The 17,667-nt window shown below is 42.3% G+C and overlaps 1 protein-coding gene across 1 annotated transcript; it reads right to left on the bottom strand.

The window, feature by feature from the left end:
• Nucleotides 1-65: 65 nt before the first annotated feature.
• Nucleotides 66-12,046, bottom strand: casd1 (CAS1 domain containing 1). Its single transcript, XM_083681074.1, has 18 exons — nucleotides 11,579-12,046; nucleotides 10,442-10,538; nucleotides 9,341-9,461; nucleotides 9,079-9,123; nucleotides 8,350-8,412; nucleotides 7,838-7,882; nucleotides 7,080-7,203; nucleotides 6,646-6,860; nucleotides 5,461-5,883; nucleotides 5,254-5,343; nucleotides 4,961-5,080; nucleotides 4,205-4,361; nucleotides 3,849-3,928; nucleotides 3,599-3,700; nucleotides 3,334-3,474; nucleotides 3,136-3,213; nucleotides 2,847-2,939; nucleotides 66-2,581 (listed from the first exon to the last, which is right to left on the bottom strand). The coding sequence occupies exons 1-18, from the start codon at nucleotides 11,889-11,891 to the stop codon at nucleotides 2,309-2,311; spliced, it is 2,580 nt and encodes an 859-aa protein (XP_083537200.1). The 5' UTR covers nucleotides 11,892-12,046; the 3' UTR covers nucleotides 66-2,308.
• Nucleotides 12,047-17,667: the final 5,621 nt, after the last annotated feature.

Here is a 17,667-nt window from a genome sequence, read left to right as displayed (position 1 = left end):
TTTCACTAAGATACCAAATATAGCATTCCAAGTTTTTGACCAGCAAATGAAAGTCAGACTACACATTTTTATGAAGGTATTTATTATTAACAATAAATGTACAACAGAATAAAGGCATTTATAAATAAAAATGTATACATTTCACATTTTTATGACATCAGAAAATAATTTACATAAAACATCTAAATTGTGTGGGGTATGAATTGTTGTTTCTTCTTTAAATATGACCAAAATCTATTTTATTAATTCAATAAAAGTACCAATTCAATAACAGTGCCTTATATCAGTAATAAAGGTTAACTAGACAGCTGGTCAGTAATAGAAAGCCTATAAGGTAAACAAGCATTTCACATTGAAATTGATTTTTCATTCACATCAGTACAATGTATAGCTTGTAAATAACTGAAGCTACTTGTGGCTTTCACTTTAGTCTATAAGCCCCTAGCCCTGGATTAGCTTCATTGGAATACAACATGACAGGGCACAGCTTTCCAAACATTTCAGATAGATGTAATGGGAGTTATTTGGAAAGTAGTATAGAAATAAACCTCCAATGTTTAAATGACCTCCTTTCAATGATAGAAAAAAAGGGAAATCCTGAATAAATAGCATCCATTTACAGACTGGTGCTTTGTCAATCCAATATCTGTCTGTATCATCTTGATATTCAAGCAAACAAGTCATCAGACCAATGTGTGCTATCATTGTGGGGCCGTAAATTTGATAACCAGAAGCTAATTGACCCTATAGAGAAACAACAAAACTTCAGTATGTTACCTTTCATGGCACATCAAATTTACAGACTAAATTAAAATGTGATAAAACTCAAAATCACGCTACTTTTACAGTCTTCTCAATGTACACTTATAATATTTGCAAAGTTGCCTTAACATCTAGCTGAAGCAGTTGAATTATACATTTTGAAGGGTGTAGAATATGGGCACAAACAAATCAATGTTGTCAACGATTGGATATAAAGTGATTAATATAAAGTTACCTCATAATCTGTAAGATTCTGACTGTTGTATTTATTCACCTTATATGGTGAGATACTAAATGAAGTAGATACACAAAAAAACCATCTTGTTTTTTACATTGTCATTTCAAATACGCTAAGTGCTAAACTTTCTGTGTACAACTTAAAATGGCTGAAAATACACACAAGAAAGCACACAACTTGGCCAAAGTGTCCATTTGTAGGTCAATGACAGAGTCAACTTGAAATACTGCATTTTATTCATTAGCAATACTTACTCTCTTTTCAATATCCCCATCATCAAGTATCACAAAGTGGCACTGACGCAATGTGGCAGCTGATGAGGAAGTTGCAAATGTGATAACTGAATGCCTAACTTCTGAATTAATTTGTAATTAATTTATCCAATCATTCAATCATCCATTTGTAAACAGTGGTTTAGTACATGAAAGTTGCCATTGTTAGCTGTGTTGTCCTGTCATATGTACAATACAGTGCATTCTGGGTTATAGCTCTTGGAGGCCTGCCTAGGAGAATACTGAAGGAACACACTACTGCACCTCCCTGACCATACCCAAGTATCCTTATTAATGCACCTCTCCCACCGTAACAGTTTCTTTAATTAAGACCAATGATCGTAAAAATTTCTGTTTTAAGAGCCTGCCAAGTGTGATAGAAGTTTGTGACTTGAGACAACTGAATGTGTATGCACATGTACTGACAGACACACGCATGAGTGGTTGTTAAGCTGGAAAGGACCGGCTCATTTCAGAATGCAAATGTCTTTCAATGAACTTTCAAAGTTCATCTTTTGCATTGCCGGACAAGGTTATTATCGTCAATAAGGAAGTGAGATAGAAAAATTCTTATGCAATACTTCATTCATGAACGGCAGTCATGGGTGCAAATACAAAATAAAAAGACAACAAACAAGCAAAAAATAAAAAGAAACCCTGTATAAAATATAAGCTTATTTTAAATCATTAAATACTGTACATAAAACACAGACTAGGTAACCCCCCCCCTCACCCTTTAGTACAAGGCAAACATCCTTCTGAACATTTCCAAGCCCTGCTCCTGGAGAAGTGAGCCCCCCCCCCTTGGGCTGCCACATCCTCTTCAGTGTACGACTTTCACCCCAGTAGTCAGAGCAGTCAGTCAGTCAGAGAGCACAGCAGAGTCCCTTATTCAGCTCAGTGCCGCCTGCCATCCAAGATGGCGGCCACCTGCTCTCTGCTCTGCATCTCCACCTCCACCCTCAGCCATATGTCTGTTCACCAGGGGTTCTGGGCTGATCGGTCCACCTTCTCTCCGGCAGTCTGGTCCCCTCCCTCAGTGGCCCCCCTGGTAGTCGTCACTGTTCCTGGAGAGCAGCAGTACAGCCAGGGTGAGGGCCCCTGCCACAGCAAGTCTCTTCAGCAAGGCCCCCCCCTCCTTGGGGATGGCCACCTGGGCCAGGTCGTTGGTGATCTGGGAGATCTCGTGGGCCACGCAGACGAAGATGAAGGTGCTGATGATGATGTTGAGTGAGGGGTTGCCTGGGATCAGCACCAGGATGCCTTTGGTGTCGGCAGCCAGCCAGATGTGGTACTGGCAGATGAACAGCTGAGGAACGGAGAGCCAGACAGAGAGAAGACGGTGGTCAGGGAGGAGAGTGTAAGTGTGTGTGGTGGATAGGGTAGAAAACGTGGCTGTTTAAAACACATACTTGTAACTGACACTTCACACACCCTGTGATCGTAAATTAGCATGCAGAAATCAAAACATCGGACTGCCATTCTGACCACGACAATGAAATCATGTTCGTTGTCGTGTAATGTTGTGTGTTGAGCATGCGTCGCTGCGCCCTGCCAGACTGCATCTGCCTTACCTCTAAAGAGATTTTTCCAAACCACGCGAAGAATGAGCTGTATAAGGAGCGGGCGTATCCAGGAATGTTTCTGATCAGAATGAACGCCAGGATCTGCAGGTAGAACGGCATTCCAACCAGTCAGTGCATGGCAAGTATGAAGTGCGACACGTACGTGTTAAGGAAGAGCACTCACTTATCATTGTAACTGAAGAGACCAACAATAAGCAAGTTCCTACAACATGTGAATGCTAGACAAACGGACGGACAGAGAGAGAGAGAGAGAGAGAGAGAGAGGGACAGAACAGACCTGGACCACTGAAATGTAAGGATGCATCTCGTTGCATTCGGTCTTGTTTTTACAGCTGCTGGCCCATATGGAGTATGTCTGAAACAGAGCGAGACACAAGTGGTTAGTTAGCGAGTCAGTCAGTACCGTTTAAATCGCTGGCCTTTTTCGTTTCTTTGTGTACAGTAACCTCCCACGTCGTTTGTGATAACCTCTCACCATGAATGACACCACGGAGACGAAGAGCAGGACATTGGAGATCCTGCTGGAGAAGAGCGGCTCCCCTTTCCCCTCTGAAAGGGCCTGATACTTCTGGAGCACCAGGTAGACAAAGGCAAACAGCATACCGTGGATCACAGCCTGCAAGCCAAACACACAGAGGACGTTCTCAGCATCTCAATCACTGATCAGCAACACGTTGAACAACAGACTTGTTCTCATCATCGTGACTCAAAGGAGTGTGCATGCAAAGGGTTGGACTTACAAAACGATCCAGCTTCCACCGAAACCACCATTCGTGAATGCTTCCATGTAGCTCAAAGAGCGTTGATATGGGCCACACAGAGAAGATCCTCTCAAACAAACCCTAGAATACACAGAAGCAGTTACCTGTAGCCATAACATGTACCTGTTCCTCAGGTGAAACCTACACCAGTTCTGACAACTCCTCAGGCCCATAGAGAGAGAAGAGATAGACCGGCCCTACAGGTATTACCACCTGGTAATAAACTCACCTGTGAATATGCAAAGAAGCATATAAACAGCATCAGGCCCAGCAGCTTCAGCAACAGTCCCAGGTGCCACATCCCACTACCTGTTCAGAGATGAAACAACAAACGTTCATCAGTTTGCTCTTTCACCTTCTGTTATCCATTTAACCTTCATCAAGCAAGATGTGTCATTAAGAAAAGTCTCTTGAATTTGAAATGATCATATCATGCAACTAATTTAATCCAAATGTACAGAGTTAGGATGCCAAAACAGTATGGTGGTCCAGACTCTGCCAAAACAGTATGGTGGTCCAGACTCCATGACCATATAAACTATGACCATCACGACAGAAAGTAGTACTACCACTGAAAGTACTGACCATTGGCTAACTTTTGGAGTATCTGTGGCCAAATGGCCATTGTTGCGTAGATAACGACGAACCAGAAGGTGACGAGAGGCACAAAGTAGTAGAACTGATAGGGCCTGTTCATCACCAGGCACAGCACCACCACCAGGAAGTTGAGCCGGAACAAGACCTGAAGCGGACACAGACAGCAAGTAGTGACATCAGAACAATCTGTTGCTGTGTGTTGACAACCTTGGGCCTGGTGGAGTGTGAAAATAGATTATTTTATCATCAATATAAATACCATTAAAAAGGGCAATCTGGGATTCAAACCACAACCAAGCAGCACTCACCCCGCCACTTTTTTGGTAAACAGCTGAGGGGTGGGGCTAGAGAAATATAAACACTCTCAAATTCATAGACGGAGATATGGACGCAAGGACTGACGTTCCCATGAGATCAATGTTAGTTTGAACCATGTTTTGAAGCTATAAATTGTTTATTTCCAATAACATTTACAAACAATGTTTTAGGTTCTGATGGGGTAAGACAGTTGAACTAAACACAAGACATTTATAAAAGTTACATTCTTCAAGAATCAATGGCTATATATATATTAAATTATTAAGTCCAAAACAGGATTTACCAATCCTAGATTGCCCTTTTAAAACAAGGCTTTAAAGATCTAATCTATACACATATACAGCAGATAACATCTGTTTTGAATTGCCTCTATGGGTTCTACACAGCAATGCTCTCTCTCTCATTATCTGTTGGCATAAGGGTTACCTGGCACACTCTGTATAGGCCAAAGTCCCCTTTGAGCCAGAAGAAGGAGAAGTGTCCGTATCCTGTCTGGAAGAGGTACGCCGCCACTAGGACCCGGACATGCATGTACACTGGGATGAACTGAGGGGGGAAAAAATCACTTTTAATACTTGAGATCAATGGGAATTTCAATCTCCACCCATTTCAATGTACGCCTTTTCAGCACTTCCAGCTCTTCAAGGGGTGCGTTATGAATGCAAATCACCATGATTTATTACGAATCCGTGAAGAGAGAGACTACAAAAAGAACTCACAGCACTGGCTCCAGAAAAGTGATATATGAGGATGACCAGCTGCATCCAGCCCTTCCACTCATCTGTTTGCTCTCGGTTGAGCAACTTAGTCTGTGTGGAAATCAAGGAAATCAATTACACAGAGATAAGGAGGTTTGCGGGAAAAAGGTTACTCTTGGATGAGCCGGTAAAAAGACCACACCAAACAGATAAAAAAAACCCTCTCACCTCCTTGCTGTTCTCGCAGTAGAACACCCCCAGCACAAAGATGTAAATCAGCGGGATGAAGAAGGTGGAGTGCGTGTAGAACTTCTGCTCCTTCATGAACACGTCGGCGCGGTCGCACAGGTAGAAATAGGCCATGATCAGGCCCATCTTACAGAGAGCCTGGAACGGGGCCTTCGGACCCAGCGGTGCCATTGCAGTGGCTGGCTTCTTCTCCTCCCCGCTCTCTATGTCGGGGGTGGGCCGGCTCTTGCCGTGCCTGTTGTAGCCGAGGACGTGGAGCACCAGGAAAACCACAGCCGAGCCTAGGAAGACGCACGCCGTCAACTTCTGTAGGAGGTTGGGGGCCGGGAGGGACTGGCAGCAAGAGCCGTCGATTGGCTCCAAGAGCTTGTTGCACACCGAGTTCATGAGGACCATGGCACCCTGATGGAGAACAGAGGGAAAGTAGACTATTATAGAGGGCCCAGTCCAGAGGCGAGGCCACTGGCCAGCCCAATCACATTAGGTATGATATAAAAACTGAGCTCTGTCCATGGACCTATAGCGCGTCCTTTGAAACTCTTCGATGTGCACCTGTCCCTGTTCCTGTGCGTAAAATTCTACCCGCAACCTGACCCATCGGTTGTGGACTGCCTCACCTTCAGTGTTCTCCAGACAGTCCAGGGGAAACTTTGAAAAACTAATTGGCAATGAGGTTATGGTTTACAATGTTTATTTGTCAAATGATGTACTCACCATAGGGCGGATAATGTTCAGGCACAATATCCCAGCAAGTCAAAGCAAGCTTACAAGTAGATAACTAACTAAAACAGACTGCTCTTTCACAGACTTTTGGGAATTGTGCACTCCCCGAATTTCCTGAGACTGTACTTGATATTTGGATCTAACTGTGAGCTTTCTGGGGCATAATGACTGCAGTGGCATCACCCAAGCAGGTGCTTCACATTGGTAGTGATGAGGTGAGTTCTCCCCCTTACAATGTAAGCGATTTAGGTGTCTAGAAAGGCACTATATAAATGCGATAAAATTGTTATTATTTAAAAAAAAAAAAAACTATATTCTATGCACTTTTAACCCTGCACCCAAAGAGGCTGTTTCCATATGTGGAAGGTCAGATGTGAGCGTACTAAAAATCTATCCTAATGGACAGTGGCGCGGATCACACAGACGTGTCAGACGACCTACCACATTCCTGGTGCTCTCTGGCAGGTGCAGGCCGTCCGTTGACTGGGCGATGGTTTCCATGGCGGCCTGCCGTGAGGCGCCCAGAAGCCTGACTCTGGCCCTGGAGTTTCTCTTGCTGCTGTTTAGGGCGCCGATGGCAGCCTCATTGTACAGGTTGATCTGCTCATTAGTGATCATCTTCCTGTTGTCACTCAGCACCTCCTCATGAACAGGGTCTGGAGAGAGACACAGAGAGAGAGAGAGAGAGAGAGAGAGAGAGAGAGAGGACAAGACAAAGTGTGAGGGAAAACCAGATTTTTTTTTTTTTTTTTTTAGGAATATAAAGGGAGAAAGAGACATAATTAATTCCTCACTTTCATTCATTCATTCATCATGTCCCTTTCATCACAGTAAAAATAATTTCCTCTTGCCCGGCCACTGGGTAGAAAGCTAACCTTGTAAGACCCAGTAGACCTCTACATTCTGGGCCAGCTGCTCTAGATACCAGGCGATGACTGTGAGGTTGGCTCTGTACTGTTGGAGCGTCTCGCTGCTGCCACTGTGCAACTTGATGGACCACTGTGGAGGAGACAAAGACTCTATTATAGGCAGGTGCAAAGGTTTCGATTCTTTAGTAAAGCGAGGGCTGAATAACGTCTTGAGATCTGTACAGATAGATAGATAGATACTTTATTGATCCCCTTGGGGAAATTAAGGCACTAGCAGCAGCTCACATCACAAACAACAACAAAATAAAGTGACAATAGAATAAAATAGACATCTGAAACATTATATACAGTAAGAACAGTCCAGTATGATTTAACATCTCCCAGCCTGATTCTGATCACCCCGATTGAGCCAGCTGGAGGTGGAGTTGTACAGGCTTCTTGCGCAGGCAGAAAAGATCTCCTATAGCACTCCTTAGTGCAATGTGGTTGTAAGAATCTGTTGCTAAAGGAGCTTTTCTGCTCTGCCACAGTTTCATGTAGCAGATGAGAGGGAATGTCCATGATGGCCAGGAGTTTGGTGGACTTTTTGGTGGAGAGGGAGAGGGAAGGGAGAGGGTACTGGATGGGACAAAGGGGTAGGTGAGAGGTGTGAATGGGTCCAGACAGGGCAGGGGGAGGGGGACTGGTCCGGTAGCTGAGCATACCAGTTTGGCACAAATCTCCTATTGACATCAATAAATGTTTTACAAGCGTCCTTAACTCACCGTGGCAGCTCCAATGATGACAACATCTGGTTTCACAGTAGGCTCCTGTAACAAAAAAGCAAACAAATCGCACGGTTTGAATGGATGCAACAAATGCATAATATCTAGGAATGGGCAATAAACTGTTGTTGTTTACAGGGCACAGACATCAATGATAAAAACTCCACTACAAGTGCAATCAAATGAAAACTGTCTAACAATAATTACACTGTAGCATATACAGTAACTTTGTACCCAGGCTATTGCAGTCCCTCTAGCCTGACTGAAATCTGGCCTAAAGGGTATAAGCTGTCAGTTATTTTTCTTAGCGAGGAGTGAGAAGTTTTGGGTGAGCAAGTTTTACAAGATTAAATATACCTCTAGTTTTAGCATAATGGCACCCTGTTCAACCAGTAGGACAGGTTGTGCAAACAGAGACATTGTACATTGCTAATGGTAGGTTAGAAAAGTAAATCTGGCCCAGATTCTGAGCGGCAATCTAAAGTTGCTCTGCTAGTTATGCCTCTCCTCACCTCCGTCCATGACGCCAAGCGTTCCTTCATCGAGTTATTCACTTCTGGATGCCACAGGAAGTTCTGTCCACAAAGAGGAAGCAATCATTCTCAATTTGATCAGGTACATTGTAATAAATAAACATGCAACTGACTGACTTGATAGAATTTCCAGATTTCTGAGTGAAATAAAAACAAGTGTACAGTCAACAAGTGTACATGTTGTCCCCCAGGAATGATGTAGCGCCCATCCTTGTGTGAATTGGTGACAATTATTCAAACGTATGCTGTGTGTATTAAATGTAAATGTAGTGCTTATTTGACTCATTATTAGTTTTGCTTCTTACAGCTTTTCCTTTATTTGACGGCAGTCCACGGATTTGAGGTAGGCTGAAAAGTTACCGGAGCTTGTAGTGTTTATTTGATTAATTTCCAAGGATTTGACGGTATTATTTGAAAACAGTCAATTGGCCAAAAGGAGCGGTCTGAGGTGTGCTGTGTCCTCTTTGCTCCCTATTATGACGTTTTCAATGTTAACAACCCGTCACTTTAGCCGCACCATCACAAGATTTATTGGAATCACCTCGAAACTCTTAAATATACTCTATGGTAAGATGCATCATTCACCCGAGGTGTCAAAATTGTCCCAGTGGTGTCAGAGATGAATTTGTAGTTTCATTGTGGGGGACAATAAAATGTGTTTATTGTTGTTTGACAGAGGAGATGCAGAGACATCCAGAAATAGCTCACCACATTCACTGAAGAGCTTTGGTCCGCAAATGGAATGTTCTCATGCTGTTAAAGATCAGAGGGAAAAAAAAGTCAACTTCCCTCTTTTTTTAAACCAGATTAGGCCTTTAGACCATTACAGTAATGACATGGAGTGCAATTATATTCTATGTTTGCAACATTTTTGGAATATCACGGACACATCACAGTCACAAACCACACAGGCACTTAGCGTATCTGTTGAGGCAGGAATATAACCCAATCTTTTGCCAGTAGCACATACCTTGTTTCCATCCTCTCTTTGTTCGGGATCAATGATTTTGATGAATGAATAGAATAGCTGTCGGATTCTAGAATCACCAACGAATACTACTCTCTTCTCAGCAAGGCAGGACCGTGATTCACTGTAGGGCAAAAATAATGAGCAATTGAACATTTTCACAAAATGAGAACTCCTGCTGATGACAAACGTACATGCAGTGCCTTCAGTACAGTAAGTATCCACCCCCCTGGATTTTTTCCCACATTTTGTTGTGTTACAACCTGAGATATTGACACTGATCTACACAAAATACCCCATATTGTCAAAATGAAATATATATATATATATATTATTATTATTTTTTTTATTTTTTTTAATTGATTTATTTACAAATAAATTAAATGAAAAGCTGAAGTGTCTTGAATTAATAAGTATTAACCCCCTTTTCTATGACACTCCTAAAATTAGCTTACTAAGTTGCTAAGTTGAATTGAGTTCATCTCAAGAATAATAGCAGATTTTGGAATTAAAATCTTTGTTTTTGTAGGGTGCCTGATTGGAATAGGAATCAATAACACACTGTGTGGATCAGATTGTCACTACAAACTGAGCGAATGGAGAGGGAAATAACTGCTCAAGAATGCTACCCTGAGGCCTGGGGAGAAAACATCTATAAAAACTGTAGATGGGACATAACCATCCCAGTCACTCTACACAATTGGTCCATACACTTTCCACAGACCAATGTTGTAGTGTAACTAGGTGTACATTGTCCCATCTTGTCCAACCTCTCAGCCATTCAACTTTGCAGATGTTTTCTCCCCAGGCCTCAAGGAAGCATTCCTGAGCAGTTTTTTTCCTCTCCATTCGCTCAGTTTGTAGCGACAACTTGACCCACACAGCGTGTGATTTATTCCTATTCAAATCTGGAACCCTACAAAAACAAAGATTTGAATTCAGAAATCCCACAAAACATTATGTCACAAAACATCGAAATTAAATATATTTTAACAAAAGGTGGAAAAAGTCCAGAGGGTGAGTTACTTACTGAAACACTGTGCCATAGTTGCCCCACCCCCCCAAAACCACACACTTTTAATTCACCCCACTGGTGTGACTCACATGCTTTTGTACTTGTGCATCATGCAGCCATAGGGCTGCCATACGTTCTCCCCTAAGTACCGACCACTAGACAGCAGCCACTCACATGTGTCTCCACCTGAGGGCAAGACAGAGAGAACATCCCAGTCAGCCCAAACAAAACACTGCCATTAAACACACACACACACACACACACACACACACACACACACACACACACACACACACACACACACACACACACACACACACACACAAAGGGAACACGCTGAAACCTGATGCCTTTTTAGTGTTCAATGGCTTTTCAACATGGTTAGAAAATAGAGCAATGTACAATGCACAATACATGGTTCTGCTGGACAGCACTGTAGCATGTAGTCATACAAATTTCAGCTCAAGCTTAAATCTCCAGTTTTTCATTAGTGTTCAAGTTAAATAGACCCATCTGGCAATTAATCAAGGCAAACACACACAGATGAGGGTTGCAAAGAGAAGGCGTCAGGAGCGTCAGTGTCAACGCCAGCCAGACAAGAGCAGCTGCTCAGTACACAGAGCCTAACTATCCCCACGCCATCCAGAAACAAAGCTCGCTGTATGCAAACCATCAGGGAGGCGGATGTTTGCCAGATACACAATTATTCATAACTGGCATGCGCCCCATGCCTTATTCATAAAACATAAAATAGACAAACAGACATTCGCAAATACAATTTTGGCTATACGGCATCCTCACTTCCACTTTTAGGTATAATGTGATACGTAGCTCTAGGTAATAGGGAATCACAAGCTGTAAACTGCGAATGCAAGCGTGAACCTCGTTCACAATTACAGCACCAATAACATAGCGCTTGCAGCTGGTATACCTGCAAACGTGAGTTGACGAGTGTCGGAATAATTTAACCAATCAATCAATCAATCCACCTGCACACACAGCAACACTTTTGTTAAAATTAGCCAGCGAAATGAAAATGTTGCTAAACTAGCCACTGTGGATTGTTGTTTGGCCTACGATAACAAGCTAACGTTTGCGTAGTGGATTTTGTCAAACTCTATATTGTACTCCGTTAGCTAGCTAACCAGCTAACACAGACTGCATCAGTGGTGTGTAGTCAAGTGTTTACCTAGACAATTTAGCAATATCAATGCCCAGTCACTTACCCCCATAATATCGTGTAGCAGTGTGAAACACAGTGAGTAAAATGACGGCTACGAGGGATAACAATTTTGCATTTTTAATGCTAAAATACTGATTTATTTCGCGTTTGCCTAGGCTATAGGCCAGGACCGCCATCTTGGCTCCTCCATGACAACAAGCAGACAGATGGGCTGCAGCGGAGTGGCTCGGAGCTGGTCGCACCGCCGGCGAGTCCACGCCCCTTGTTGTGGGGCTCGTATTCGGTGCGCGTTTTTCCAATGCTGCTCCCAGTGCTTCGGCTGCCCCAGCTTTCACCTGCGTTTGGCCTTGCATCATCACCGCAAAGTTAGAGCGAACTCAATAACCGAATTTGTTCAAAACATTATTTAAGTCAGTTTCCTGCTGAAAATAGACTACCCAAGCTGTAAGTGCACTTCGTTGCAGGGCGGCCGCCACAGGTGTGGAGAGCTGGCAGTTGCTATTGCACTTTTCTTTCCGGTATGGCGCCGCCCCACCACAAACATGTTATCTTCTTTCTGAAAATGAACTCACAACTGATACTTCAGGTCGGTCCGCGTTGTCTCGCAGCCATTCGAATGGAAATCTCGTTTTTCGTTTGTGGAATTAGAAAACGAGAATTAGCTAATTTTCTGATTTCTGATTGTGGAATCAAATAACAGTTGGGGAAAACAAGAGAAACAAGGGTACTTTTCATGTGTTCAGTATGCACCTCAAAAACCAAGAATGGCTTTGTTGCTAAATCAAATAACAGTAATAGAAAGACAAGAAAATATACTTTATTCTGGTTACGTATTTGCTATTGTCTATGTGGAAGGGCCGTACTAGCTTCCAATGTAGGCCCGCCCACAACACTTGTCGAGGACAGTGGTAGTAAAAATCATGTTTAGCTTTGGAATATTATTTGTGTAGTCCATTATGTGTCCGCTGTAGCTTTCATCAGGGTAATTTGGATGTTAGAAGAATTACAAACCCTTTACAAATAATACATTGAGAGGATTAAATTCCAGATATGGTTACATATAATTTGTGGTTCCTTCATCCATATTTAGTATTTCTAAATACTTTAACAAGTTTAACGTGGACGCTCGTTTACACACATTTATTGGGCGGAGTTCCACTATTCGAGCTCCATGGATCTGTGGATCAGACCAGGCAATGTTTTTCCAATCTTCTATTGTCCAATTTTGGTGAGCCTGTGTGAATTGTAGCCTCAGTTTCCTGTTCTTAACTGACAGGAGTAGCACCCGGTGTGGTCTTCTGCTGCTGTAGCCCATCTGCTTCAAGGTTCGATGTGTTGTGCGTTCGATCAGCAGTTTCTGAAATACTCAGACCAGCCCGCCTGGCACCAACAACCATGCCACGTTCAAAGTCACTTAAATCACCTTTCTTCCCCCATTCTGATGCTCGGTTTGAACTTCAGCTGGTCGTTTTGACCATGTCTACATGCCTAAATGCATTGAGTTTCTGCCATGTGATTGGCTGATAAGATATTTGCGTTAATGAGCAGTTGAACAGTTTCCAGCGCTCTTTCAACACCCGCACCCTGCGACCAATACATTTTGACCTGCAACCTCGTGAAAATCACGGAGACGGCAACCCTGTGTAGGTGTCCCCACATTGGAAGCTAGTACCACCTTTCACCAACAATAGAAAATATGAAAACAGAATGAAGTCTATTTTCCTGTCTTTCTATTACTGTTATTTGATTCAGCAAAACTGAAGAAAATACCTAATAAAGTGACCGGTGAATGTATATGAACTGTGTAGGACACATATAATGGACTGAACAGAGCTATTTTTCAAAGATTTCAATACTTCTCTGGTACCACTCTACTCCTCAACACTTCTAGATTGCATATCAGGTGAGTTTGAATCTAGAGCAGTGCCATTGCAAATGTTGCTGGCTATTTACTCCAGCCATACACCTCAAAGTAACCAATCTGACCCACCCATAGTGCGTATGGCCGCAGTGACTACTTAGATACCAACTTTTAGAAATATCAGAGCTGGCATGTTTTATCTACATTCAGAGTTTATGTGTACCAACTCCCTATGCGGCCAGGCGTTATTCTGCAAATGTTGTATGGGATGTGTCACAATATCTAAGAATTTAACCACTTTTGCAGTTAAATATTTATATGCTCACAAGGCAGACTGCTTTAGAACTATTGTATAGGCTACAACCAATCATTTAATATGGGAGAACACACACACCCTCCACAGCTCCCTCTCCCTGTAGGTAATCAGCTGTAGGACTAGCTTCGTTCACCTTCATTTCATGCGTTTCACTCGCACTAACCACGACGTTATTCTCCCATCAAATGTTACCAGAATTACTTGTTTAACAGGTGAAGGGCAACATTTTTGCTGGGTAGAAAAGAGTCAGGGTAAAAGAAAGGTCAAGGAACAAGTCAAACAAGTCAAACACATGAGTTCTCCCACTCATGAGGGAGAAGTTTGTAGCTCGTGCTGTTAGTTTATTGTTCTCACTTGTGAGTTCCCAGCGCTCTTTCAACACCCGCACCCTGCGACCAATACACTGACCCGCAACCTCGTTTTCAAAGTAGCCCAATTTGACGTGAAAATCACGGAGACATCAACCCTGTGTAGGTGTCCCCACATTGGAAGCTAGTACCACCTTTCACCAACAATAGAAAATACGAAAACAAAATGAAGTCTATTTTCCTGTCTTTTCTATTACTGTTATTTGATTTAGCAAAACTGAAGAAAATAAAGAAAAACAAGCCATTCTTCGTTTTTAAGGTGCAGATTGAAAACATGAAAATTACCCTTGCTTCTCTTCCCCCCCCCCAACTGTTACGTATTTGATTCCCCAACATAGGCAAAAATTGGAAAATGAGCCAATTCTCGTTTTCTAGGGTTAGAAACCACCAGAACGTTGCTGGTTCGCATCACGCTGGGTTTAAGTTAATGCCTAACCTTAACCACTCGAAGTCAATGCCTAATGCTGCTACCGAAACGTAAATCCTAATTCTAAACGCAGGTCGTAATTCACGTAACTCTTACGCAACGTATTTTACGGTTTTGACGTATCTTACATCAAAAAGTTCGTCAAATGCAGATAATATATTCCCCGGAAGACCCCTCTCTTCAGGCTACATCTTAACGGTCCCTCCTAATGACCTCTTCATCCCCACTACCCCCCTGTACAGTATCTCTACTGTAAATACATTCTAAAAAATAATTAAATAAATAAAATAAACAAGTAATTCTTCCTTCTTCCAGCATTGTGACTGCCAATGGCCGCTGGCCCTAGCATAGATTTGTTTTTCTTATCATGACCGATGTATAGATGATTTACTTACTTGGACAAATGTATTTGTTGTAAGTCGCTTTGGATAAAGGCGTCTGCTAGGCGTCTGCAGTCAAAAATGTAAATATAAATGTATTTCATAAGATTTGGGGATCTTGTATAGATCACTTTAACCCTCCTATTATGTTAGGGGTCAATTTGACCCGATTCAATGTTTACTGTCTCTAAAAACATGGTTAACATACTTTTTTCAGCCAGATTTTTTATGACTTTTCCTAACTTTATGGGGTAAACATGGTAAACATGAAATGAACCAAAACATTTTAAAAACATGTCCTGTACACATTTTGTACGCATCGGTCGTGTTGGGGTCATTTTGACCCCTAGCACTATTGTTCTATAAAACCCTGATTTCTATCTCGTTTTTGTTGTGTTGGATGATACTGAGGGCACCTACACGTTCGTCTGTGTGTGTGTGTGTGTGTGTGTGTGTCTGTGTGTGTGTCCTTCCTTGTGTGTGTGTGTGTGTGTGTGTCTGTGTGTGTGTCCATCCGTGTGTGTGTGTGTGTGTGTCTGTGAGGAGAAAACATAGTTCCCACGAGATCTCTGATCATTCAAGAAGCAATGAGAGAGGGAGGACATATTTCCCGCGAGGACTCTGATTATGCGGCATCCTCCTCCACGAGAATGAAGCCAGTGAGATAGGACATTCTGACCCTCCTGTGGTTTCTCAAACACAAATAAACCCCCTTGTCATATCTCAACCACCAAGAAACATGACATCCAAAAATGGAAAGCTGCTATGGTCTGGATCCCCAGTTACAAGACAGGGTAGACTGACTGCAGCTCATGTCATCAAAATGGTTCCATGCCCCACCAGATATGCTAGCAGTCATATAAAAGACATACAATCTGCATTTAAACTCTTTAATGAGCACTTAATATCAACATAAAGCCCTGCAAACACCAAAACATAATTAGTTTTTCATTTTAGGTCAATGAATGAGATAGTACAGTGATTTGCATATTTCGCATATATACAATACTTGATGTATAAGGGGAGGTTGGGGGCAGTCATGTATTATTTACTGGGCTATAAAGATGGTCAGTAGAAAGGCCTAAAGTAGCTGAGAAAGAAACTTGGTTAAGACTTTCCGTTAAAATCATTTTCTGCATGTTTACATTGCTCGGGTCAAATTGACCCGAAACATCAAAGTTGTAAGTTTATTTGAACATAATAGGAGGGTTAATGAAAATGGCAGAGAACAATCTGTGTTGTCCTACTTGTCAGGTGTCGTATTTATTTAATTTATTTTGCTATTTGTGTGACTGTGGTTTTTGTGTACTATGACATTGTTTTTGTTTTGTGTTACTGGCTCCCAGATTGTAAGGAAGAGCAGTATGTCCTCTTATTTCTTATTTTTGTCTGTCCTCTCAATAAAACATTTTCTTAAAAAAAAGAAAAAAGATGCTGTCCTAGTAGTCGACCAAGATTAATTTCTTGCTTCCTCCCCTACTTGAGGTAGGCCAAATGGCTGATCTGTAAATTATCGACAAAACACATTTGCACACGAATGCTCACACCAAAATCAAGGTAGATTAGCGCTAACTTTAAAGAAGGAAGAAATGAATGCTGGAAAGTAGGACACATTCTTAGAGCATTTGAAGAACGATAAAAGTTCTGTCCCAATAGTCTTCCCTCTATTCCTACCTTCTCAAGAACTGGAGAAGAACAGGAGGAATATTACATCTTCTCTCGAAATCCATTTTGAGAAGGAAGCAATGAAGATGAGGATGAGAGGAATAAAGGGGAGACTATTGGGACGCAAGCATATACTTCTACAGGGGCACTACTGAGAGCATCCTGACGGGATGCATCACTACCTGGCACGGCAACTGCACCGCCCTCAACCGCAAGGCGAAGGTGGTGCGGACAGCTGAGCGTATCAGTGGATGTGAGTTTCCCTCCATAAAGAACATATACAACAAACGATGTGTCAGCAAAGCCCAGAGGATCATCAGGGACCCCAGCCACCAAAACCATAGCCTGTTTGAACGGATGCCGTCAGAAAGATGGAGCCTCCTCCGGAGCCTCAGGGCCAAAACTCAGAGGCTCAGAAACAGCTACTTCCCCCAGGCCATCAGGCTCATGAACAAGCCTACTCCAGACTCATGACTTTACCCCCAGCACACCCACAGAATGGACTTTACTATCACACAGTCACTTTAAACAAGCACCTCTTACCCCAATGGCACAGTGCAATAATAATGACATTCCACTGACCTACTTTACTTTTTTACCTTTTACTATTTATTTATACTTTATTGTATCATGTCTATTGTCTTGTGTCTCCAACAACCGTCATTGTCCAACTGTCTCACTTGCCTTGTACTTATGTCACTTATTGTCTTGACCTTATTTCATTGCCTACTACTTATTTGTATTTTTTTGTATGCTGCATTGTCATGGAACCAAGCCTACGAAGTTTACTCCCTGCACTTGTGTATGACATGTAATAATAAACTTGAAACTTGAAACTTGAACTTGATATACTTGTGCAGTTCCTCTTTTAGGGCAGGGTGAGCCGAAGATTATACGTTTTTCCTGTCTCTGTGGGTGAGCTGAGGCAACTTCTCTGTCTTTTCTTGGCTAATGACTAATTTGGCCACTGAGTGGCGCTAGGTAGACATTGCTGACTGGTCGGTTGTGCAGGAATACAAATGTAGTTCATCATGTCATTCCTTGCAGAGTCACTTGATGCCTTGGATAACAAAGGCATTTGATGTCTTTAAATATATGTTATCAAGCAACAATTT

This window comes from Argentina silus, assembly GCF_951799395.1.
Source record: "Argentina silus genome assembly, chromosome: 11".
Lineage (NCBI taxonomy): Eukaryota > Metazoa > Chordata > Actinopteri > Argentiniformes > Argentinidae > Argentina > Argentina silus.
Note: the sequence above shows the minus strand (reverse complement) of the source record. Positions and strands in the feature narration are given on the sequence as shown.

Bases quoted from the DNA above. Each gene is read 5' to 3' on its own strand.
- casd1 (XM_083681074.1), bottom strand. From the start codon at position 11,891: ATGATGCAAGGCCAAACGCAGGTGAAAGCTGGGGCAGCCGAAGCACTG. The intron at 9,124-9,340 runs GTATGTGCTACT...GATCTTTAACAG, and splicing joins AAAGAGAGGATGGAAACAAG to CATGAGAACATTCCATTTGC. The intron at 3,214-3,333 runs GTGAGAGGTTAT...GCTCTGTTTCAG, and splicing joins TCTCCGTGGTGTCATTCATG to ACATACTCCATATGGGCCAG.